General features: G+C 32.5%; 1 protein-coding gene across 2 annotated transcripts in view; it reads right to left on the reverse strand.

The window, feature by feature from the left end:
- The window catches only part of LOC114326517 (protein lava lamp), a 64,024-nt gene that overhangs the window by 31,335 nt on the left and 5,902 nt on the right, over positions 1–26,787 (reverse strand). For both annotated transcript variants that reach the window (XM_050644438.1, XM_050644439.1), the window contains exons 3-7: positions 16,006–16,241; positions 15,230–15,946; positions 9,837–9,938; positions 9,476–9,735; positions 990–1,460 (exon numbers count right to left, since the gene is read on the reverse strand). In XM_050644438.1, coding sequence (XP_050500395.1) covers positions 990–1,460; positions 9,476–9,735; positions 9,837–9,938; positions 15,230–15,946; positions 16,006–16,241 — 1,786 coding nt within the window. The remainder of the gene's footprint in view (positions 1–989; positions 1,461–9,475; positions 9,736–9,836; positions 9,939–15,229; positions 15,947–16,005; positions 16,242–26,787) is intronic.

Below are 26,787 nucleotides of genomic sequence, written 5' to 3' on the forward strand. Positions count from 1 at the left end.
TGTTCTAAGTGCACTTGACACATAAGTTCTAGAAACCTGCAGGTGCGTAGTACTTATTCCTTTTGAAAGATGGCGCTAGAAAAAAAATATGGACATATTTTACTTACCACATGTGTTTGCAAGATAATAATGTCTTAGGCGGTTTAGGTGTGCCTAATAACACGTTTTGACCATAATTGGCACTTAGCACCTTTGTACGCTAGACCATCGATATATAACTCATCAATTGCTAGCCCGACCAAATGCTACTAAAATCCCACCAATTCCATGAATTATTACAGAAGTCCCGCCAATAGCTACAAAAATACCACCAATTGCAACAGAAATGCCAACAATTGCTATAGAAACCACAGCAAATTATTCCAGAAAACCAGCAGTTGCTATATATATCTCATCAATTGCTAGCCCGACCAAATGCTACTAAAATCCCAACAATTGCTACATAAATTCAACCATTTACTATAGATATCGCATCAATTGCTACATAAATCCCTATACAATCCCATAGATTGCTATAGAAATCCCAGAAATTACTACAGAAATCTAGCAGTTGCTACACATAAGTCTACATATTCTACCAATCGCTACAAAAATCCGACAAATGGCAACAAAAATTTCACCAGTTGCTATAGAAACCTCAGCAATTTCTACAGAAACCCCAGCAATTACTACAGAAGTCCGATCAATTGCTACATATATCCCACCAATTGCTACATAAATTCGACCAATTACAACAAAACCACTACGAATTGCTATAAAAACTAAGACAATGATCTAAACCAGCCAGGATCTGACTTGATAGTTGTTGCTTTACAAAAAGCTGTATTTACAAAAAAAAAGAATAACGACTTTTGATAACTCACAGAAAAATTCTTACGTATATAGACAGATTATACCCCTAATAAAAAAATAAAAGTAAAGGACTTCATGAGGAAATAAGAAGACGTCACAAAAAGTAAAGAAAAATATTTAAAATAGAGATGACTTACCTGTTCATTTTGGCCAACCTTTCCATCCTTCAATTCCTTCAACTTTTTGGCAAGTTCGTCGTTATCTTTCTGCAAATCTTCCTTCTCCGTCTGAACCTGCTCGTACGTTTCAGCTAAAATGTCTCTATTGTTCTCTATTTCGTTTAACTTCAAGGACAACTGGTTGTTTTCTTCCCTCAATGCGTCCAACTTCATCATAACCTCTTTCCTTTCGATATTGAACATTTCAATTTTACTCAAAAGTTCCGCTGAGTCTTCGGTTAATTGTAGCACACTTTCGTTCAGTTCCGCGGGTGGTTCTTCTTCTGATACCTTGATGGGTTCCTCCAAATTCGTTTCCATCTGTTTCTGGTACGCTGCCAACTCCAGTTTTTCTTGTTGCGTTAAACCTTCGACTATTTCAATGCTTTCGGCCGATGAGACCTTCTCTGCACTTAGTTTTTCTAATTTATCGAGCAGTTCCATGTTTTCCTGAAAGTAGTGGTTTTTTATAAAACTGCCCGTAAGCTAGTAAAGTTTGTAAGGAAACACAGATTTAGATTAAATTCGAATCGGGGCCACCACCATCGGCTGACCATGGTTTCTGCTTTTCAGCGTCTTCAGAGCCACCTGTGGTGTATCCCGAAGCGAACTGAATCCAAGCTGTCGAGGTATGCATATAAATAAAATATCAAATGCGTACACCGAGAGAACAATTTCTTTTTTCCTAAAACACCGATTTCTTTGAGCAATATTTCTTACATGTTAACATATCCTATTAACTTAAACATATCGGTTCACATATAAAGAAACGAGTTTTTTAAACACAACTCAATAATTTCTTACAGATAATTTCTTCAATACTAAGAAATGCATTAATGGTTACATTTAATTTTCTTATCCTAAAGTTTTTATTTCTTAAATTGAAAACTACAAATATTATGCAGTATAAAAAATATAATGTTAAGTTAATCCATATTTATATTTGTGAACAAGAAATTTTCTTGCAATCAAATAAATATTTTAAACCACAAGAAATAATTCTTCAGAAATACCCTCTGTAGTAACTGTGGTTATAAAATAAAAACTTTGTCATTAATGCCGAAATGTTACTTGCAAAGAGATTTTCTTCCACAAAAGAATTGCGCAGATTAACTATTTATGATTTAGTCGTCAGTATTTTTCAAGATGGCGTGATATGTTCATGTTCATATAGATGGATGTTGGATTTATTGGTGTACTTTAAAAATTAACGGATATTTTGAAGGTACGTACATATATAGGTATTAAATAAAAGTAAATTGAGTAATTTAAGATGTAATAATAATATTGTTGCGTATCCGAATGGTTAAAAAAGAAACATAATAGTATATTTATATGCTTTTAGGTATAATGATGGACGACTCTGAAATAAAGGAGCTTATTATTCTAACTGGGAAATATGCCACAATTTAAAGCAGGGACAGAATGATATAATATATACATAGCTTCATACAATAGCTTCAAAACAATATTAAGAAAGGAGTTATTAACCAACTGCGGGGCCTTCCAGAAATGGTAGAACTTCATACATGTAAGTACCTTTTTAAAAATGTGTATACTTATGTATCAACTATAATAGGTTTCTTGAATGTATCATCTTCTATAAAAATATACAATACAACGCTATATCAAACATGGCGGGTGCAACGCTGAGGATTTTTTCTATTAATTTATTTGAGATAAAGAAATCAGTTAGTCTAAAAGAAATATATGTTTATGGTGAATTAGTTAATATGTATTAAATGACTTAGATGTAAACTAATAATACTTTCCCGTAATAAAATTTCTTAATGATTAGGTATGCTGTCTCTTTTAGATTATAAAATTTAAGAAAATTACATATTATTATGTCTGCTTCAATGTTTTACATTGGTTGTATTTTCCCTCTTGTTTTAGCTAAACAATGTTTATTGTGTGACTTAATATTATACATATAAATAATTAATATTTCATTAACAAAAAGAAAAAATAAACAAAGATGTGTAGGTTAAATAATGCCATGTTTGAACTAAATATGATTGATTATTATTAGTATTAGTAGTTCTTATGTGGGGCCGTGTATTTGTTTTTTTTTGTATTTCCTAAATTTGTCAAAATAAATATCTATATGTGTATAAAAAAATATTATTAAAGTAAGTTTACTCTTTCTACATAACGATTTTGTTTTAGTGAATTGCTGATATACAAAGTGCTATTAACAAAAGAAAGAAAATTTGAGGAAGTTGGATTTGCCTCTCCATCCTTTTATTGTTGTGTAGAAGCCAGTGGTTTAAGAGTGGAGAAAATATTTGTATGTAATAATAACGTTTTATATCTTGTTTTATTAATAAATAATGATTTTACCTTAACACAATGATTTATTTCGCCGTATGTAATATCACTTTATTTTCAAGAAATATTAACTTAACTCTAAATATACGTTTATCTCTGCGAAATATATTTCTTAACATTAAATAAATTAATTATTAATAGTGGAATAATAATATTCCTTACTAAGAAATATTATTGCTCAGAAAGAATAGTTTGTTAATGTGTAGAAAATATATTTTTATGACTAATAAAATTAATTAACATCAAGTGTAATTTCTTTCTGATAAATGGGTTTGAAGTTTGGCAGAAAGCGATAGTTCAATCATGTTTAAGATATATTTCTTTGGCTATAGTAGAATTTATTTGAAATATTTTAGACAATTATATCTTACATAAAAAATATATTTCTTAGGCAATATGCCAAGTCGATCTTTCTTAAATATTAATAAAGTTTCTTTATGTCAAGAATTTTTTTCTCTCGGTGTACGGACGCGTTAGCGACAAGTATCTGGACACAGAGAAAATTCTCTATAAGTCGGAGTGCAGAATCCTTGGTAACTATCTGTTGCCTGAGCGTTTTACAACTTTATAAAGACACAGGCCGAAAAATAGCGGACATAGAACAGCCTACAATATACACTCATCACCTGTCCGCTTATCTAGATAAAAATTCCAACAGAATTCTGCATCCTAAATACTCAAATATGACTAAAATGAAATAAGGAAAGGCAGCTTTAGAATAAATTCGATTGGGGGCCACCACCCCAATAGTAGTAAAGTTTGTATCGTTTAAAATAATTTTCCCGTCCACTGTTTGTATATTTTTTTATATATACAGGGTGAGTCACCACTAACGCGACGGAAGATTACAGCAAAATGGTAAAAGATTTGAAAAAAAATTTTAATTAGTGGTTTGTAAGTTGATAAAATCTACATTTTAAAATTATTTTGAAATATACAGGGTGTAGCAATAAATGGCGGCGTATCAAAGTTATATTTTTCTTATGGAACACCCTATATTTTATTCCATTTTTTAATTGTCCGCAAAAAATAAGTTATAGTTTCGTATACCTATGTACAGAGTGTTCTGAGTTATGGTGAATTTTCTTAAAATGTAAAGTTTTAAAAGAAGGCTTATTTTCAAGTTATTTAATAAATTATAAAAAAAATACTTTTACATCTAAATATTTGGATATTGGTTGAATGTATTTCATGATTAATTGTTACACATTTATTTACAGGGTATTCAAAATTTACAGTTTTATTATTGGATTAGTCTTATTTTAAATGGAACACCATGTATATTAATAAATAATTATAGTAAACAAATCTACCTCTTTCGAATGGTATATGGATGTCCTATAACTAGGTGTCATAGTTTTTAAAACATCTGTAAAGTTGTAGTAACAAAATCTGTAAATCGATTTTAAAACAAAAGTTGTAGTTAATTAATGGCATTGTATGACATTGTCATTTTATGACAGTACGGTCTGGTAATTATTTTATAATTTATGTATTCCATGATTGATTATTACACATTTATTTACAGGGTGCTCAAAATTTACAGTTTCATTATTGGATTATTTAATGTGTCATATCTTATTTTAAATAAAACACCATGTATGTTAATAAACTATTATACTAAACACAGGTTCCTCTTTCGAATGGTATAGGGATGTTCCATAACTAGGAGTCATAGTTTTTGCGTAATTTAAAAATAATATTTATGCACTCTCGATTTTTAAACTGTACGAAATAAATGTTTGTTTACTGTATCATAATGAAATGAAAATTATGTCTATTTACTAGACCATTATTATGAAAAGTAGGTAGATTGGTCTGTATACAATACATTTAAAAAAATCAGGATCTGCTCCAAAGTCTTAAGTCCATAAACGATAAGTTAAATATTTATCATAATCCTGTTCGGTCTAATATTGGTGTAGTTTGAGTTTTATACGGATAATAGTGGTTTCTCTTAAGTATTTTAACACTCGTTTGACTGATTTACCCGAAATTTTTCTTTACTAGCATTTGGGTTTTCCGTAACAGAAAGCAGAACATCAAGTTCCTTGACGTGATCACAAATAACTGGTTTATTTTTATTTAACTTTCCGAAATTTCTCAAAAACGTCCTTTTTTGGGTGTCTTCTAGATACCTACTTTTGAGCGTTAACTTTAGAAAGTAAGATACAATTTTGCAAACACTCCCCAATGCAAAGTACCATGTCTACTCTTCCGTAGATAACGTGGTTATTCATTTTTAGGAACAATTAAATTTGAATATCATACATGGATGTTTATATTTTTGATAATTACCAGACCGTACTCTCATAAAATGACGATGTCATACAATGAGATACATCTTTTGTTTTAAAATCGATTTACAGATTAAAAATTTAAATAATTGTAAATTACGCAAAAACTATTAGACCTAAGTATAGGACATCCATATACCATTCGAAAGAGGTGACTTCGTTTAATATAATTAATAATTAATATACATGGTGTTCCATTTAAACTAAGCATCATATGAAACATTGAATAATCCAATAATGAAACTGTAAATGTTGAACACCCTGTAAATAAATGTGTAATAATCAATCATGGAATACATTCAACCAATATCCAACTATTTAGATGTAAAAGTATTTTTTTTATAATTTCTTAAATAACTTGAGAATAAGCCTTCTTTTAAAACTTTACATTTTAAGAAATGTCAACATAACTCAGAACACTCTGTACGTAGGTATAGGGAAGCCTTATGAAACTATACCTTATTTTTTGCGGACAATTAAAAAATGCAATAAAATACAGGGTGTTCCATAAGAAAAAATATAACTTTGATACACCGCCATTTATTAGGACACCCTGTATATTTCAAAATAATTTTAAAATGTAGATTTTATCAACTTACAAACCACTAATTAAATTTTTTTTTTCAAATCTTTTACCATTTCGCTGTAATCTTCCGTCGCGTTAGTGGTGACTCACCCTGTATATTTAGGTATATCCCGTAGATAGATATGTGATAATTAAATACTCACAAAAAAGCTTAGAAAGAAATCAGAAATGGGAAAAAAACTAATAGAAAGTAGAGCCTTATTATGAGCCGTATGACTTTTAAGTATTCGGGATCAATACAATGACAAGCCGAGTTGGTACTTGTATGAAAGACATAGAAATGAAAATAGCATGGGAAAAACAAGTCACAAAATCACTCTATGGAGTAATATGGAACATTGGGATGAAATCAATAATTTATAAAGGCAGTGTAAAATCAATAATGACATAACAATATGCATTAGAAACAAGACCCGCTACAGCCATAACACAATGACTATTGGAAACGGCAGAGATGAGAGTTCTGAGAAGAATTACAGGAAATACGCTGAGAGATCGAAAGAGGTGTGAAGACATTAGAAGACAATGTAACGTACAGTGTATAAACGAAAGGACACTAAATAGAAAAAAGAATGGAATAACCACATAAGCAGAATGGGGGCTACGTGTATGACCAAAATAATAAGAGATAAACCACCAATGGGTAGAAGAAGTATCGACCGATCGCACAAAAAAGATGGAGTGTGTAGCGGTTACGCTACTAATTAAATTAATTCAATTAAAATTGCATTAATAATATCCCTCAAGAAATTCCTTGTGATACGCGCGCGATTGATTCACAAACGATATTTCTCTACGCACGCGCGAAAACCTCGTTGAATTGAAGTGAAATTGATTTCTCGATTGGAACTTTAGTTGGTCAAACTCTATTAAAGTGGACACGCCGGATATTGAGATGAATTCTCATTGTTAAGTAGCGGATTTGAAACAAAATTTAAGATGGAAAATAAGGATACATAATTGGAAGGAAATCGGACGTCAGCTAATACCATTTACAAAACTGTGCAATCAAAGTTAAATATCTCTTTGGATTTCTCCACATAACCGGCGTGTTTGCTTGTTTCAATTCCGTTACTTGAAAACTTGGTCACTTGAATACTTACTGACTTAGTAACCTAGAGACCACTTATATTGTGGTAGCCACTTTTTTTTCGGTTTACCCGAAGAGGTTGTCAAGACTATTACCTGATTAGACTGCAACCAGGACTGGATTTATCACCACAGCAGCCAACTACACTTGAGAGAAAAATAATCGACTCACTTGCTAAATTGTACACGTTTCGAAGTTTCGAATTTCCTAAACCTGTTGTCCGATTCGAGTGATTTTTTAGTATGTTACAGCCTTATTATTTAAGAAAATCGATGTAATATTATTATTACTAGACAGGTAAAGGTCATTTTATACCGGGTGTAACAATCATAGGGTGTTTTTTTTTTCTTAAACGTACCTAACTTTTTTATTATCCAACATAAGCAAATGAGTCAAAAATGAAAATGTTAATAAAGCCTAAGCCTACTATTGAATTTTAATTTAAATATTTTTTATATGCTAGAATACTCCACAGGGTGTTCCGAACTTTAAGAAAAAACACAGTAGGATTGTTACACCCGGTATAAAATGACCTTGACCTGTATAGCAACAATATTATTACATCAATTTTCTTAAATAATAAGGCTATAACATACTAAAAAATCACTCAAATCGGACAACAAGTTTAGGAAATTCCACGTGTTAAGCAAGTGAGTCGATTATTTTGCTCTCAAGTGTAGTTTTGCCGTGCCAAGACTGGCCAAGAGGACTTTCCTATGGACTTTCAACTCATTTCAATAGTGCTGTGAAAGATAAGTTTGTTTATCTTTTTATCTACTTTTAGTTACTATATATTGGCTTACAACTGTACACTTTTTCGTATGCATATGATCAAGTAAACTACATATTTTTCTGGATAGATAGGGTTCTTGGGTCGTTATTTTTTGTTCAATATACATAATAGTTTTTTTTTCAAATAAATACAATCAGGTCTTGGTAAATAATCATTATAAATAATTGCATATTAAAATTTGATAGGGAATAGGGCTGTTAAAATTTATGTCGAGGTTTTAAAAATAGGGAATATGTCTAATATGGTTTTTTTTTAATAGAATATAAAGAGTCACTGACCAACTCATTTATATAACTATTATTTTACTAGGTGAGATACTTATGTTGTCCGTTACTTCAAAAATATAGAGCTTTTCAAATTTTAGGCCCAGAAACCCGAGTTGGAGCTCATCTTCTTCTCTCCGTGATGTATTTTTCATATCACTCTATTTCCATCGTTCTTATCAAGTTGCCTTCCATTTTTGTATTACAGGTCCCATTTTCTTCCTTGTTTCCATCATTTCATTATCCCTTCTCTGTATTTTTATATCTCAAAGCCATTATTCAGTGTCTTGAAGCTAGCCCGAATACTCACTTGAGATATAGTGTCTCTCTGCCCATTTGATTTGTTCTTCCGAGCTAAGCCACTCTTCATTAGTATCTTAAATCAGTTCTCTTCCAGTTTTGCTCTTCAAAAATCTCAATACCCAAAGTATAGAGGTTTCAAGTGACAACCTTCCATAGAGGTATCAATCCACCAATGAACAAGCAGAATTGTTTACAAAGAGGAAGATGAAGAAGAAAAAGATAATCTTCCATCTATTGGGTGTAGCAGGTGTACTGTGTCTACTACATCTTTAAAGAAAAGACAGGTTCTCAAATGAAATCTATACATAGAACACAGGGAAGAAATCATACGATTTCTGACTGGTATAGAATATAAACAGAATGGAAGCTCTTTGATTCAATTTAAACGTGCACAAAAAGATTCAGTATATTCCGTTTCTAAGCGTCTTTTTAGAGGTAAATCGCTCGCCTAAAACCTGAGGTTTTGTATCTTCTAACTATATTTCTTACACTAATTCGTGGATATTGCAACATATTCGGATTTCCGAATTTGATTTTCCAGAATTGAAAAATCCAATGATAACTGAACAAATGTTTTCAACGATACGAAGTGAATGAAAAGACATGATTTAGCGATTTTTTTTTTCAATTTTGAAAATAAATAAAAAACCATAAGAATAATGGTTTTAATAAATAAATAAAAATGTCATAATTAATATGGGAATTTATAAAAGCATGTAGATTATGATTTTTTATGGTAATCGCCATAAACTATAATTCCAAAGATGCGCCAACTGATAAGGGAAGGGGCTCGTAGACTCACCTGAATATAACTCTCTAATTTCGACGTCAAATCCACTTTTTCTTTGTTAAATTCCTCGATTCTTTCAAGAAGTTCATTTTTCTGTTTATTAATATTATCAATTTCTTCTTTTAATTTACTATTTTCGCTCTGTAAGGCTTCAAACTGCTCTTCGATTTGGATGGATTGAATTTCAGATGTTACTTGCTCATTCTGTATGTCAGTCAGACTGGAATTTTTCTCGGCTAAGTTTGTTATCTCTGTTTTCAGAGAAATAATGTCTGAAATAAAATTGAAACAATAAAAATTTTAATTCAATTAACTGCTGATTGGTATAATACAATTTTTATTGTTATCGAACCATAAAATGTGGAAAACTCACCGGTCTCCAATAAACTTATAATTTTGTCTTTTTCATCAAGTTCTTCAGAATTCCTTGCCAATCTGTCTTGCAATTCTTTGACATCATCAGCTTGGGAAGATCCTGCAATTATTAAAGCATTAAATATTCATTTTCGAGGGGAGGAGGGTGTGGTTTGAAAATTTTGAAATTTACAACTTTTTTAAATGAAAGTACATAACTTCAAGAATGCTCCGGAGCTTCAAGAATGGAGCAAAATTACCGAAAACACAGCATGTTGAATGCTACCTTCGACTCGCCTTGTAGCAGTTTCGCGCCAGCTCACTTCTCTTTTGTAATTCAACAACATTCCGGTGTGCATCACTTTACGATATGACAGACAATAAATGAATTGAAAATAAAAGTTGTCAAAACTTTAAACGCGTTTTTCTCAAAACTGCATTTTTCAAAGGCGGTGGTGGACACTAAGGCTACGGCGAGACAAGCGACAATTTACAGCGCTGTAACAGCAGTAAAATGAAGCGTCAGTAGCTGCAGTAAAAATCATGGCCAGACGGGGATGTAAATTACGGCGTGTCGCTAGATGTAAATACGGCGTTTTGGTAATTGTTGTGGGTAGATGAGCTACAAATGTGGACCCAGGTCCATTCGTTTGCGACACGACGCCGAAGATGGGCCCGTTCGATGTTGCTGCACGATATTTTACAGCTCAGTCTGACCATCCACTACACTCACCGTGGGACCAATTTTCGCGCTTCATTTTACTGCTCTTACGGCGCTGTAAATTGTCGCTAGTCTGGCAGTAGTCTGACTCAAAAACTACTTGACCGATCCACCTAAAATTTTTCATAGATTGATTTTCTTTAGACATATAGTGAGGTAACTCTGTCGAGATTTTTATTTTATGTTACTATTATCTGAGTGATACCAAAATCTCAAAAATCGTTAAATAAAATATTTTTGATTTTTTTTTTTTTCGAATAAACACATTTTTTGCCAAAAGGAAGCCAAAAGTTTTGATAAAGGGGTCTATATAATATGTGCTCTATTGGCGACCATAAACAGATTAAAGACAAGGAAAGCAGCAGGACCAGACGACATTATAAATTAGTTCTTCAAGAAAGGGGGAGAGGAACTAGCCCACAGAATCCACAAGCTGATAGAACGAATATGGGAAGAAGAACGCATGCCGAACGACTGGAATTGCGGTCTGATAACACAAATCCCTAAAAAAGGCGACAAGACGAAATGCAATAACTACAGGGGAATCATGCTATTAAATACAATGTACAAAATATTAACTAATTTGATCAGACAAAGAATAGAAAAAGAAACGAGAACAAAATAGGTGAATACCAACATGGATTCAGAGAAGGTAAGTCAACAATAGACGCAATACACATTGTAACGCAAATCGTCGAAAAAAGTTACGAGCACGGAATAGATCTACATATACTGTTTATTGACTACAAGCAAGCCTTTGGCAGTGTAATAAGGGAGGAGCTAATTAAATCTTAAACGCCCAACCTTTTTTAGGTTCCATGTACGCCCAAGGGTGGGTAAAAAATGTCCACCTCGAAAATAGCTAATATATTTATTGAGAGTTGTTGGAAATGGATTAAACTTAAGAATCTTATGCTTAATAAGCACATCTTCTAAAATATTAATATAAACAATTTACAAACCTTACAACAAAATTACAATTTACACCAAAATTAAGATACCAGTAAAAGCCAGTAATTCAGATTTGTCGATTTTCTCCACATTCTTCCTTTCAGCCTTCCCATTGGCGGATAATTATGTCGATTATGTAATTATACGTCGATAATTATATGGATTATGTTCCTACCAACGATAAATTATATAGAAACCTTTAGTAACAAGTTTTACCAAGGGAGTACTTTTTATGCTCACCCATATTTAACTCAAGATAATACTTTTATTTTCAAAAATATCGGTAGAACCAATTTAACATTCGATAAAAGGCTGTCTTTTTAACAATAAATAATTTTTGGAAAATTTCTAAACACGTAATAAATATGTTACAATGGAATACGCATTAGGTGTACATTTTTTACCCACCCTTGGGCGTTTCAGGGTTAATGATATGAATCAACTAGGCATTCGAGAAAAACTAGTAAAATCGCACGAAAATGACGATGAAGGAATCCAAGGCACGAATCTTAACAAGGGAAGTCCCGTCAGATGAAGTACAAATGGAGGTAGGTGTCAGACAGGGAGACTCCCTGTCAACAACATTATTTAACATTGCCATAGAGGGGGCAGTAAGAGCAGCCAAAATTATGGGAACTATTATCGGATCTTCAGCCCAACTGATAGCGTATGCAGACGATATTGCACTGGTTACCAGAGATTTAAAAACCATGCAGAATATAATATTAATACTAGATAAAGAAGCAAAGAAGAGGGGGCTAGTAATAAACCAAAGCAAAACGAAATACCTCAAGTGCTCAAGAGAGAATACGAACATCGTGAGAGAAATTAAGCTTGGTGCATATACATTTGAAAGAGTACACCGTTTCAAATACTTGGGAGTGATGGTGATGGCAGAAACGATAGAACGGATGAAATAAATGAACGCATCCTACTGGAACTACCATAAATTCTTGAAAGAAAAACACATTAGTAAGGCAACCATATTAAAAATTTACAAGACTGCAATCAGGCCAGTAATCACCTATGGTGCAGAGACGATGTGCATAACACAAAAAGATGAAATGAGGTTAAATATCTTAGAGAGAAAGATAATTCGACGAATAATGGGACCAGTGTAGGCGAAGTGACCAGTGACCAGGCATAAGTGTAGGCGAATTTAGAAGATTAACCAATGAAGAAACTAAAGAAGTCATCCAGGGTGAAAACATAAAGGCGCTCGTGAAGGCGCAAAGGCTCAGGTGGCTGGAACACACAGAAAGAGCTAACCCAGGCTCTACGCTAAAGCGAATGGAGACCAACAACAAAGAGACCAAAGGGAAGACCCAAAACAAGATGGAGAGATCAAGTCTTAGGAGATATAAAGAAGCTGAGAATCTACAATTGGAAGGAGCGTTGTAAGAACCGGGAAGAATGGAGGAAAATTGTAGACAAGGCCAAGTCACACACGCTGCTATAATAATAAAAGACAACAGCGGACTGATTCTCCGCAACAAATGAATCAGAGAGCCCAAAAGGGCGGCAAATATTCCGCCAGGAGTGAATAAGCCGTGATGATGATGATGATATGTGCTCCATCATAGATAAGAATTCGAGTGCAAATTTTATAATCTTATCCCGCTTTAGCCTTTCTTATTAAAAAACGAAATTATTGTAAATTAAAAACGTTTAGTAACAACTTAATACTTAATACAATGGATGCCGCGTCGTAACCTGGAGGTTTTCACTGCGCGCCAATCGCTTACGGAGGTACAGAGCGTAACTTTACTTATGACGTATGTACGAAAACGTTACCGGCGCTAGACAATGTTCAAGTATGACGTTAATTAATAGTACGTTCTTTAACGGTAAAATATTGCAAAACCTCTAAATTTTAAAGAACCGCTTGGATTGACATGAAATTTGGCATACACACAGCTAACACGTCAGAGAAAAAAAGTGATATTGTGCCGATGTGTGCTTTTACTCTGGGGGTGAGTTTCACTCCCTCTTGGGGGTGAAAAAATACATGTCCAAAATGAGTCCGAAAATGGATAAAATAAGTAATTTTAAGCAATTTTTATTCCATAGAGTTTTTTCGCCAAGTCAATACTTTTCGAGTTATTTGCGAGTGAATATGTTCATTTTTCAACAAAATAACCACGTTTTTATACGGTTTATCGCAAATAACTCAAAAAGTAAGTATTTTCTAGAAAAAAAAATTCCTAGCAAAACTATATCCTGTCAAAAATTGAAAAAAATGGTGTATATTTTAGGACTCTATACCTAGCAGAAGCGGAGTTATAGCTAATGAAAAATAGGTTCACATTCGTCAAATTCGAATATTTCAATGAGAAATAATAAAAAAATGAAGCACTTTTTGGGGAAAACTCATTTCAACTCTTAAAGTATTTAAAACAAGCTTTATTTCTGCTTTATAAAAAAATTTCTAGCATTAAAAGTAAACAAGTTACGCTCAAAATAAAGTTGGTGCCTTTTGTTTTGATAAAAAAATCGGGAAAATCGCCCCCTAATTAGCATATTTAATGAACTTAATCGTTACCAGTTCACAAGTTTTTTTACTCGAATATGTATTGTTTAATATGATCTGTAGGTCTCATCGGTTCAAAGTTTTTATTTTTGAAAGGGCTGCAGTTAAAAGGATTTGAACGAGTCACTAATAACGAGTGTATGCAAATTTAGAAACACCAAATCTTAACTAGTTTTTGTCTTACAGAAAAACAAAAAAATACAAAATATTCAGAAAAGCATAGCCGACTTTTTTTGTTCCTTAAGATTTTTGGTATCTCTGACAATTTTTAAGTTATTATGAAACAAATCATGTTTTTCAAAATTAAATTTTTTTTAAATTATACTTTAAAACTAAATTTTTTCGAAAATAAGCACTTTAAATTAATGAAACTTACAGATCATATAAATACAACATAAGTAAAGTACATAAGTTGTGAAGCGGTAACGATTAATTTCATTTAAGTTGCTAATTTGGGGGGTGATCTTCCCGATTTTTTTTTTGCCAAAACAAAAGGGACCGACTTTATTTTGGGCGCAACTTATTTACTTTTGATGCTAGAAATTTTTTATAAAATAAAAATAAAGATTTTTTTAACACTTTAAAAAAGTTGTAATGAGTTTTCCTCAAAAAGTGCTTCATTTTTTTTTTGGATATTTCACGATAAAATATTCGATTTGGAATTTGACGAATATAAACCTATTTTTCATTAGCTATTATAACTCTGCTTCTGCTAGATATGGAGCCCTAACATATACACCATTTTTTTCAGTTTTTTACAGGCTATACTTTTGCTATGAATGTTTTTTTCTAGAAAATACTTACTTTTTCAGTTATTTGCGCAAAACCATCTAAAAACGTGGTTATTTTGTTGAATAATGAACATATTCACTCGCAAATAACTCGAAAAGTATTGACTTGGTGAAAAAACTCATAGAATAAAAGTTGCTTAGAATTAGTCACTTTATCCATTTCCAGACTTATTTTGGACATATATTTTTTCACCCACTATAGGGGGGTGAGATTCACCCCATGGCAAAAGCACACATTGGCACAATATCACTTTGACATTTAGCTATCCGTGTGCCAAATTTCATGTCAATCCAAACGGTTCTTTAAAATATACAGCAAAAACCGTGAAAGAATGTACTATAACGCCCTTCGCACTGAATGGGTTAAAAAAGTAATAGGCTACAATATTTCAAAATATACATGAGACATGTAAACATACCTTTAAGTGATTCAATCGATTCCACCATCTTCAACTGCATATTACCTTTCTCTTCTTCCAGTTCAGCAATTTTCTCATTCAATTTTGTTACATCGTTCTGTAATTGTATAATCGTAGCGTTAGCATCGCTCATCTTCTTAAAGGAATCCAATTTTTTGTTCAGGTCTTTAATCTTGCTCTTATTCTGTGCCTTCACTTTAATCATATTTTTATTGCTCTCGTCCAATTGCTTCTTCAGTTTTTCTATTTCGGAATTTGATGATTGTCCACTTGTATCTTGAGTATTTTGAAGTTGTGATTCTAAATCATTTATTTTAGAAGCATTTTCTTCGTTCAGCTTCTTGGCATCTGCCAATTTTTGTTGTAGATCTTTAATAATAAGTTCATGGTTCTCCGCTTCAGGTTTCTCTACATTACTCTTAGACATTTCATTCTTTTCTTTCCTAACCTGTTCGATTTCTTCTTGTAGTTCTGTTATTTCGATGTTTTTGTTTTTTAAGTCGTTCAACAACATCATCTGTCGAGCTTTCATTTCACTTTCTAACGTTATAAAGTTTTCCTGCATCTTTCTCATCTGTTCTTTGGTTTCGTCCAAAGCATCTAATGTATTTTTTCCCTTTTTACTCAAGTTATCAGTCATCAGAGTTATGGCTTTTGTCCTGGCATCTATTACTTGGTCTTTCTCTTTCAGATTTTCTTGCAAATCCAAAATAGTACCTAAAAATATAATCCTGATTATAAATACATCATTCAAATTGTTAAAAAATGAAACCAACCTTCTTGTTTGTGGTTTTTTTCAAACAACTCAGTGATCTTCCTTTCTTTAACCAACAATATGTTGTACAACTCTTCGGGACTAGTGTTTTTGTTGTATTCTAGATTTTTCTCTATTGAGATCTGACCGGCTGGTGTAGCATTAATAATCTGTTGAGTATCGTTCAATTGGGTTTTTATGGCTGTGACCATTTCCTGGAGATCTTTCTGACGCATACCCCTTTCAGCAAGTTTTGCCCTAAAAACGAATTAGTTTATTATATCGCGTCTTCTAGCTGAAGACTGGACTGATTTAGACTTCTTTTTCTTCTACGGCACTACAGCCCAAATTGAGCCTTGGCCTCCTTTATTTTTTGCCTCCACCCTTGCTTGTATATGACTGCTCTTCTCCATGCACGGACTCCCATTTATATACTGATTTAGATTTATATACTGATTTAGACTATTTGCTTAGAAAACTGGAAGAGGAGTACGACAAGCGGGGCGTTACAATTAATATACAAAAAAACAAGTACTTTTGTGAGTCCAAATAGCATCAAAAGCAGGGAATAAAGAAGACGTAAAAACGGCAACCAATGCATAGCATTTGCAGATGATCTGACGCTATTAGCAACAAGTAAAAAAGAACCACAAAAGTTAATGAAAAACAGAATAACAGAAGCCAAAAAATTCGGACTTAAAATAAATGAAGAAAAGACAAAGTATATGATAATGGGAGAGATCCAAAAAGAAAAAGAGAATAACATCATAGTACAAATAGATGAAGAAAAAACATATTCGTTCAAAAGAGCCTAAGAAATTATTTACCTGGGAGCCAAAATGGATGAAAATGGTCATGAAGAAGGGGAGATAAAGACAAGAATAGCTAAAGGAAATAAAAATATGGAGCATTACGCACACTATTGAAATCCAAATACCGTATCAAGAAAAACAAAAATAAGAATTTATAAGACTGTTATCAGACCTACAGTAACATACGAATGCGAAACATGGGTGCTCAAAAAGTCAGAAACAGACCTTTTAGAAAGATGGAAGAGAAAAATGCAAAGAGCAATATATGGAGGTGTGAAAATAGAAGGTTAGTGGAGAAGAAGAATAATTTAAAAAATAATTTTAAGAACTATATTAAGAACCAACGATTACGACGACGATCAAAGCACAGAAAATACGATATTTGGGGCACATCGAGAGAATGGGAAGTAAACGAATGCCAAAAATGGTACTCTCACGAAGACCAATACAAAAGAGGAGGAAAGGCAGGCCAAGGAAAAGATGGAAGGATAGTGTGTACGAAGACTTGAAGAAAAGTAACATTGAGAGATGGAAAGAACTAGCATTGGACAGAAGAAGATGGAGGGAGGTGGTGAAGGAGTGTATAAAAAGACTGAAGTGTAATTAAATAGAATTTATAAGTTATGTAAGTTATATTAAATTATTTATTATTTATGTAATCAGAAATGTAAACATTTTAGCCCTAGGCCTACAAGGCATGTTGCGCTTAATAAATAAATAAATAAATAAATATACTGATTTAGACTATTTGCTTAGAAAACTGGAAGAGTAGTACGACAAGCGGGGCATTACAAGTAATATCAAGTACAAGTTACAAGTAATCAAAAGCAGGGAGTAAAGAAGACATACATTACAGGATTGACCAAGCAAAACTAGCCACTAAATAGTTACACAGACTCTTGCGGAGTAATAAAATAACAATACAATTTATAAAATAATAGAAAGTATTGGGTTGTTATGCTCCGAACTCTGGGAAATAAATATTTTCTTCTTCTCTTTATGTAGACATGATTCTGTCTGTTTTTCAATGTGCCTCCAGTAAGTTGTCATTTTATTGTTTTCGTGATCTTCCCACTGATCGTCTTCCTATTGGGGAACTCATAGAGGTATATATTAACATAGAGGGAGCCTACCTTCCGCGCTTCCTGACGACAAGATCTCATGGACTGGTTTGCGGCATCTCTTTCTAACACATTGTATCGAAAATCTATGATGACATTCAGTGTGAATATAGGCACGGAAGAGGAGGACAACTGTAGCAGCTTTACTATGCGTAAGAGTGAAACAGCACTAATCCAAATAAAAAAGATGGTGTCGTCACTTCGCTCTGAATGACACTCTCTCTATGCTAATATATAACTCTATGGGGGAACTGTGTGACTCTTTTATTTGTTGTCATTCGGCTTATACTCTACTCTTCTTTTTTTGCCCAGTCCTTGATCTACTCCATTTTGCATCTCCATCATATATCTGTAGCACAGTTTAAGCACCAGGCAGAGGAAGGCATGATACTATAAATAACAAGATAATATATTGCGCATCTCGAAGAGAAGGGAGTCGTGACGTAACTGGAGACTCAAGTTCGTAATGGTTCGTAATGTCCGAATGATTTCCGATTAGTTTGAATTGCTCGCGGTTGTATAGTCCAGGCTGTATGGTCGCCCCCGTTAGGTAAATTATTCCGATTCGATTTTTTTGCACGAACTTACTAAAAAAGAGTTCCTTATAACAAATCCACAGGGTGCCGGGAGGTGCCGCGGTCAGAAAATTGTTTAAACAATTTTTTTAAACAAATTCAAAAAATTAATTTTTCAATTTGTTCAATTTTCTTAGATTTTTTGGGTCATTATAAGCAAAAAAGGTCTCTTGTGATTTTTCTCTAAAATTTATTTTTGTCGAGCTATACGCGATCTAATATTTGAAAAACGCGAAAATCGCCATTTTCAAGGCTTAATAACTCGGTTAAAAATTATTACTATGAAAGTTAGAAAGTGACCAAATCAAAGTTTAAAGTCCACCCTACAAGATCCTGAAGAAATTGTTGTCATTATTTTATTACTAAGCTGTTATTTTTAATTATTAACAATGAGCGCTAACTGCATATAGGCGGCCGTCAATAGTGAGTGCAAAAGAAATGCACCATTACGGCCGTCTAATGGTGCATCTCACTTGCACTCACATTGACGGCCGCTTCATTTAGCGCTCATGGTTAACAAATAACAGCTCAGTAATAAAATAATGACAAAATTTCTTCAGGATCCTGTAGGGGGGGTTTTCAACTTTAATTCAGTCACTTTTTGACTTTCATAATAATAATTTTTAACAGAGTTATTAAGCCATGAAAATGGCAATTTGCGCGTTTTTCAAATTTTAAATCGAGTATAACTCAACAACAGTCAATTTTAGAGAAAAATTACAAGAGCACATAAAACATTTTTGGCTCATAATGACCCAAAGAATCTAAACAAATTATACGAAGTAAAAAAATTGATTTTTTGAATTTGTTTAAAAAAATTTTCCGACCGCGGCATCTTCCGGCACTCTGTGTATTTGTTATAAGGAACAAATCTCTCATAACAGAATGACCTAGTTACCTTTTGACCCACTTACAACGTGTGGGAGTCATATGTTACTATTATAGTAACATATGGCCCTATAATAGGGCTATATCCTTAGGAATTTTATCCATCCTTTGGATTTTACGATGTTATCTTTTATATAAGACTTTTGTCTGTTTTTTGAAAGGCTTTGACCTTTGTATTTTTTGGTTGGCTCACCATGTTCTTGTAACACTGATGATGCTCTTGTTACAGAGCGAAAACGTTTTGTTCATATGTTTTTAGCCCTTTAGGGCTTTTTAAACTAATATACCTTTTACCAAGAAGAAAATTTTTTATTGAATTTCACTTATAAGGAACTCTTTTTAAGTGAGTTTGTGCAACAAAATCGAATCGGAATATGTTACCTAACGGGGGCGACGATACAGCCTGGACTATAAGCTAACAACAAGAATTCAAATTCCGGTCTCCAGTTACGTCATGCGATGCGCGAACTCGGACGTATTTGCGCTACGGGAAGATCCTATCTTGTTATTTATAGTATCATGGAGGAAGGCTTAAAGGTGTTAAGAGTACGAAATTCGAAAACCAAGGCAAATAATAAGAAGGAATGGAAGCTCATTGCTTCCATGATCAGCTGAAAAGACAAATAATAAGAAGGAATGGAAGCTCATTGCTTCCATGATCAGCTGAAAAGACATTGGTGACATTTTTTGAGGATAATATTCACTTTGATTTCTTGATGAAAAAGAATATATAAATAAGTAATTGGTTTGGAACATGCGAAAAATAAATGAGAAAAATATCATGTATTTTCTAACATAAATAAGATGCATAATTATGTAAAGTAAATTATCTCGTCTAATTTGCCAGTCTGTTCTAGATATTTTGGCCTTTTAGTTTCATCAGACGTTGTTTGCAGAAAAAACAAAATACAGTGGAACCCCGATAAGTCGGCCCCCGATAACCCGGAAGTCCGGCTAACCCGGACCGATTTTCATCAGACAAAAATTTAACAAATAAACAATTTAACAATTTTATCAAATAAAAATGTATGTAGGTCAAATAATATTTGAGAGATAATGTGTATTTGTGTAATTTGAACACATATAAGTATGTACAACAGTAAAAATGATTCATGCACACGGCGGCAGGCAGAGCGACCGTCTCAGCTTATCGGAAAGAACAGGCACCTGTCTGTATTCCTTTTCCGTTATTTATGTCAAACTGTCTTAGCATTGTTTAAAATAGACGTGACTATTTAAAAATTCTTTTTTAAAACAATGGCCTTAGTCTGTTCTTAAATAACGACATTGTTTTAATCACTTCCGTTCTGTAATCGTGCTTGTGTTTGCCTGATTTTTGTCTACGTAATGGTAACAAAACTGTAATGTTAACAAAACGTAAAAATGTTGTGACAATGGAAAAGAAATTAGAAACATTAGGTAGGATTGATAAAGGCGAATCTTTAAAATAAATTTATTGCAGCATCAAAATATGATATTATGATACCATAGGTCTGGATCCCGCGTATGAAAAAAAAGTTGATTAATAGCAAGCTAAAAATTTGTTAATAGCTTAAGGGTGTCTAGTCGGATAAACTTTGATATATGAGAACACTGGAACAGGGGCAGTTTTAATTGTGGAACAGGTAAAAAATCTGGAACGGTCAGAACACGAAAATGGCACATTTGTTTTGTCCGACAGAACAGACATAAACTCTCCGAACAGAGATTAAACTCTCATGCAAAAATCAGACTGCTATTTATCACCTGTCATAATTCCTGTCATTTGACATATTCTACATGTTCCACTCATTAAAACGCCAATTTGGTGATAAATAGCAGTCTGATTTTTGCATGAGAGTTTAATCTCTGTTCGGAGAGTTTAAGTCTGTTCTGTCGGACAAAATACATGTGCCGTTTTCGTGGTCTGGCCGTTCCAAATTTTTAGCCTGTTCCACAGTTAAAACTTCCCCTGTTCCAGTGTTCCCATATATTAATGTTTGTCCGACTAGACACCCTTAAGCTAATAACAAATTTTCAGCTTGCTATTTATCAACTTTTTTTTCGTACGCGGGATCCAGACCTACCATATTATGGTGTCGGTACATCTCTACAGTATGACTGAGTTTTTTACCAAGAAATGAACAAAACTCTACACTTTATACAACTATACGTAATTTAGATGTGTACTGTGCATATGTGTTTCATGTTTTTGTAATTATAATGGAGGTTATTTATTAATTTTTACTATATTCTCCGGCTAACCCGGATTTTCGATAACCCGGATCGGCCGCGGTCCCGATTAATCCGGGTTATCGAGGTTCCACTGTAATAATATTTCAACCCATTTACTGGTGATTGAGACACAACCTTTAAGCTACTAGTCTAGGCGCCAAATAGAGGTCACCGTGTCATTTTCAATTCTGATGGACAAGCTCAACGGTTTCTTATGGATTTTGGGCTGCTGATTACGAATTTCGAGGGGGGATTTCGATCCGAGTGGTCAAAAAATTGTTATAGACAATTTAATTGTTCATAAATTGTTTATAAGGCTCTGGCTCATAAACTAAAAGAGATAAAAAAAAATCTTTCAAACAAAATTTGTTCCCTAATAAAAAACGAGGAAGCAACCGTTTACTAAACTTAAATCCGACAACTAGAACTCAAGATATTGTAAAATTAGTGCACAATGCAAATTGCAAAATAAGTATTTTTCGAAGCTTTACCGATCGTAACTCGGCTTCTGCGCATGCAAATGAGCCTTATAAGGTGTCCTTTTAAAGCTTAATTAAGAGGCTTCCAAACAAAGTTCGTTAAATTATTTGATCTTCACTTATTTTAAAGTTATACTGGTTTGAAGTTATAATTTTCTTAAAAAAATTGTACATTAATTTGTTTATAAAGGTTTTAAGCAAACTTGAGCTATAAACATTTATACTTTAATTAACAATAATGATAAAACAACTCAAAAGGAATAATTTGAGCTTACGAAAATGTTCGTAAGTTTATTTTTGGCTAAGATGTCGATATTTAAATGGCGCGCTATGAGGCGCAAGATTGGCTCACAGCCAAGTAAGTATGTATTCTTAGACGCTTTAACGATCGTAACTCGGCATCTACGCATGAAAATGAGCCAATATGTGATATCCATATAAAAATTGATCGAGTTCTTTTGCAGCATCATCATTGCATATAAAACGAGCATTTATGATGTGGCGGAATACACGCAATTGACGGGCCTTGATGATGCTGCAAAAGAACTAGATCCACTTTATATGGATATCATATAGATAATTAGACACTGAAGCCTCAAAAAGTTTTAGTTTTACTGCCTACAAGAACAGACTTGTACCACCATGTAACTGTTAAAATTTCGCTAAGAACTTATGCAGATGTAAAAAAGCTGATATTCCCTGTATATCTATATGCAGATTTGCATATGCATGAAAAAAAATGTTTGTAAAAATAGTATTAATAAATAATATCAACTTACTTTTTAGTTATACTTCTGAAATATTAGTTTTTAATTTTTTTTCTCACTTAGTGCAAAAAATAGAAGACAAAGTAAATAGAATGAAAGGTGAAACGAGGTAAAGTATGATGATTTAATTATAAGAATTATATGATAAAATTTTATTAGGATCTTCAAAAATGAAAAATGAAGATAACGTATGTATACATAGAAATTATAATTTGCATCGAGAAGTTAGCGCGTAAACCTTTAAGCGGTGAGCCGATCTTGCGCCTCATAGCGCGCGCCATTAAAATATCAACATCTTGGCCAAAACTATACTTATGAACATTTACATAACCTCAAATTGTTCCTTTTGAGATTTTCTATCATTATTGTTCATTAAAGTATAAATGTTTATAGCTCAAATTTGCTTGAAACCTTTATAAACAAATTAATGCACAATATTTTTAAGAAAATTTTAACTTCAAACGGGTATAACTGTAAAACAAATGAAGATCAAATAATTTAACAAACTTTGTTTGAAAGCCGGTTAATTAGGCTTTAAAATGATACCTTCTAAGACTTATTTGCATGCGTAGAAGCCGAGTTACGATCGATAAAGCTTCGAAAAATACTTATTTTGCAATTTGCATTGTGCACTAATTTTACAATATCTTGAGTTCTAATTGTTAGATTTAACTTTAGTAAAAGGTTTTTTCTTCGTTTTTTATTAAGGAACAAATTTTATGTGAAACATTTTTTTTATCTCTTTTAGTTTATGAGCCAGAGCCTTATAAACAATTTATAAACAATTAAATTGTTTATAACAATTTTTTGACCACTCGGATCGAAATCCCCCCTCGAAATTCGTAATCAGCAGCCAAAAATCCATAAGAAACCGTTGAGTTTGTCCATCAGAATTGAATATGACACGGTGACCCCTCTGGCGCCTAGACTATACATAGTACTAGCTTTATTAGATATAAAGGTAATGTTAAAAACTATAATTCATAGCTAACTTCTAGATTCTAGAAGAATAGATTGGTTATTGGATAACAGGATTAATTATTGTATGTTTAATTAACAAAAATAAATGTTTTATACCTGCAAACATTAATGATATGCGAAACTATTATGAATACTCTATAAAATTTTATTACTTTTAATAAACGGTTATGCATTTTTAACCTTCCACTTCCAGTTAATAATATTATTATGAATCTAAAAAAAATATTTTAAGAAATAAGTAAATATTTTTATTAATTTTCTATGGGAGTGGTCAAGTATTACGTACGGCGATTTTTGACCCACCCTCCCCCCCTACGTAACTCACTGTAATGGGCGTTTAACTATTACGTAACGCAATTTTTCTGCGTTACGTAATACTTAAACGGTCCCTATACCATTGTTATTGAGAAAGGTATTGTGTATTGTATATTGTGGATATTACAGGTATATGAAAATTAAGAATCATAGAATATGTATCTTTATATAAATAGTGCTGCTACATTATTCTTTAGAGGGTATTGTAAGGATTTATTTATATAAATTAATTAATTAAAATGCATATAAAGAGTCCTGTTACTATCATAAGACATTTAAATTATCAAATCCTTTTTTTTATGTTCTTAATTTACATCTCAGTTGTTGTAGGCAGGGTCGCTTTATCCATTAGGCAATATAGGCAGTTGCCTAGGGCGGCAAAAATACTGTACAATAAAAATGGTACATGTTTGAAGGGCGGCTATTAGAGAATTGCCTAGGGCGTCAATTGACCTAAATCCGGCCCTGGTTGTAGGTATGCCATTCCTATGAACTACTTCCATGCAATGAATAGTAGAGTTTCTTCTAATTTTTTAAAATAAATCTCTAAAACACTTTTTTTGTTGCCTTGTCTTTGTCCTATAGAAAATATTTACCATCTTCCATCTTAATAAAATTATGGATATAGAATCATTATAGATTCATCAGGTAGGTATATACGTTTATTCATTGTGGCCATTTGAGTAATATTCATACATACTAACATTCAGCTGGGTTCAACCTACTAAGTAAATACATAGAACATTTAGCTGAAGGTGTATAATTATACAGTGCATTCATAAAGTGTGGAAACAGTCTATTATCTCATGACTTAATTATTTTCAGAGTTAAAACTCTGACAGGTCCATTTTTATTTTTAAATTATGATTTTTTGATGTATATCCCATAATAGTGACGTCATCGATGATTTTTTTAAATGGAAATAGGGGTCGTGTGGTACCTAACTCATTTGAAAGGTGATTCAATTCTCTATTCAGTAATATAAACATTAACATTATTATTTATATAGGGTGACAAAAAAAATAATTTTTGAATTAAATTAATTGCTGCAAAAAGAAGAATATATGTAATTTATTTAACACAACATACGTTTTACTGCTGTCGGAAAAGAGAAAAAAAAATGTTTATTTGACAAAAAAAACATTTCTTTTCGCTTAAATTAAATGTTCAATCTGCTGAGAGGCAGGTGTGTGGCTGTTTGATATTTAATTTAAGCAAAAAGCAATGTTTGCTTATAAAATAAACATTTTTTTATATTATGTGGCATCAGTAAAATGTATTTTGAGTTAGATAAATTACATACATTCTTCTTTTTGCGTCAATTATTTTTTGGCCACTGTGTATAAATAATGATGTTAATGTTTATATTACTGAATAGAGAATTGAATCATCTTTCAAATGAGCAGGAGCGTCATTTGAAATTTTGATAGGGGGGGGGGGGCAAGCATTATATATACAATACATTATGTATGCAAACATAATACAAAATTGATGTATTTTTGTAAATTTCAGTCATTTTCAGGGTCGGGGGGGGGGGGCAAATGCCCCCTGACCCTATCAAATGACGCCCCTGCAAATTAGCTACCACAGGACCCTTATTCCCATTTAAAAAAAATCATCAATGACATCATCACGGCCAAACTGATGAGCTTTCACTCTGAAAATAATAAAGTCATTAGATAATAGGCTGTTTCCACACTTTATGAATTCACTGTATAAAAATATTCAAGACAATTCAAGAAGTTTCAATGTCAGTGAATAGCCAGAATATTTATATCATGCTCTAAGTCTTCAACTTTATGTTTTAAAAATTAATTCACATATTTTTTGAGACAATAAATTGAATAATAGGGTCACAGATGAAGTTTCCTATACATTATTATACCAAAATAACTAAAGAAAATTATTTTTTCTAAATTTCTTCTCTATTGTTACTTGCGTATTATAACCTTGTCCAGATGCTGCAATAATATAAAATTCATGTAGAATACTGACAAAATGCATTGACTGAACTCCAAGCAATGGGTAGAAGCCAAATTGGAAGGTGATACACAAATAATAGGAGAGTATCAGCTATCAACACAGTTTTCAAAAAAGGAAATGATTGGTAGAACATATTTTTATACTGAGGCAAAACGAGGAATGTGCTATGAGTAAAATATTCCTATTTACCTTGTCTTTATCGTCTTCAAACAAGCATATGATTCAGTGAACCAACAAAAATTACTGAATTTATTAAAAAATTTAAAAATAAGGTTAAGAACAAATAAGAAGCCAAGGGATACACAAGTGAATTTTTGGTAGTTTTGAGAAAATCATGTTTGAAGTTTAACACCTTTCCTAAATTCTACCCCTTATTTTTCAAAATAGTTAGTGATTGGCTAGTCTTTTTAACTTCAAAAACCTTTATATAGTAGTATAATTATTCAGATTTAAAAAAACTTAGCATTTTATAAGACAGTTTAGAATAAGAAACAGCACTTATACCCACTGTCTTCCAATAAAATACTTGGACTGTACTTGTATCTTTATTCTTTTAAATACAATGTGATTAACAAAACAAAGAATTTTTGTAAAAAAAAGTAAAAAATTGGCATTTAAAATGCAAAAAGTAGAAAACACTAAAAGTAAACTTAACTAGTCACCATCGAT

Source organism: Diabrotica virgifera, chromosome 2, assembly GCF_917563875.1.
Source record: "Diabrotica virgifera virgifera chromosome 2, PGI_DIABVI_V3a".
Taxonomy (NCBI): Eukaryota; Metazoa; Arthropoda; class Insecta; order Coleoptera; family Chrysomelidae; genus Diabrotica; species Diabrotica virgifera.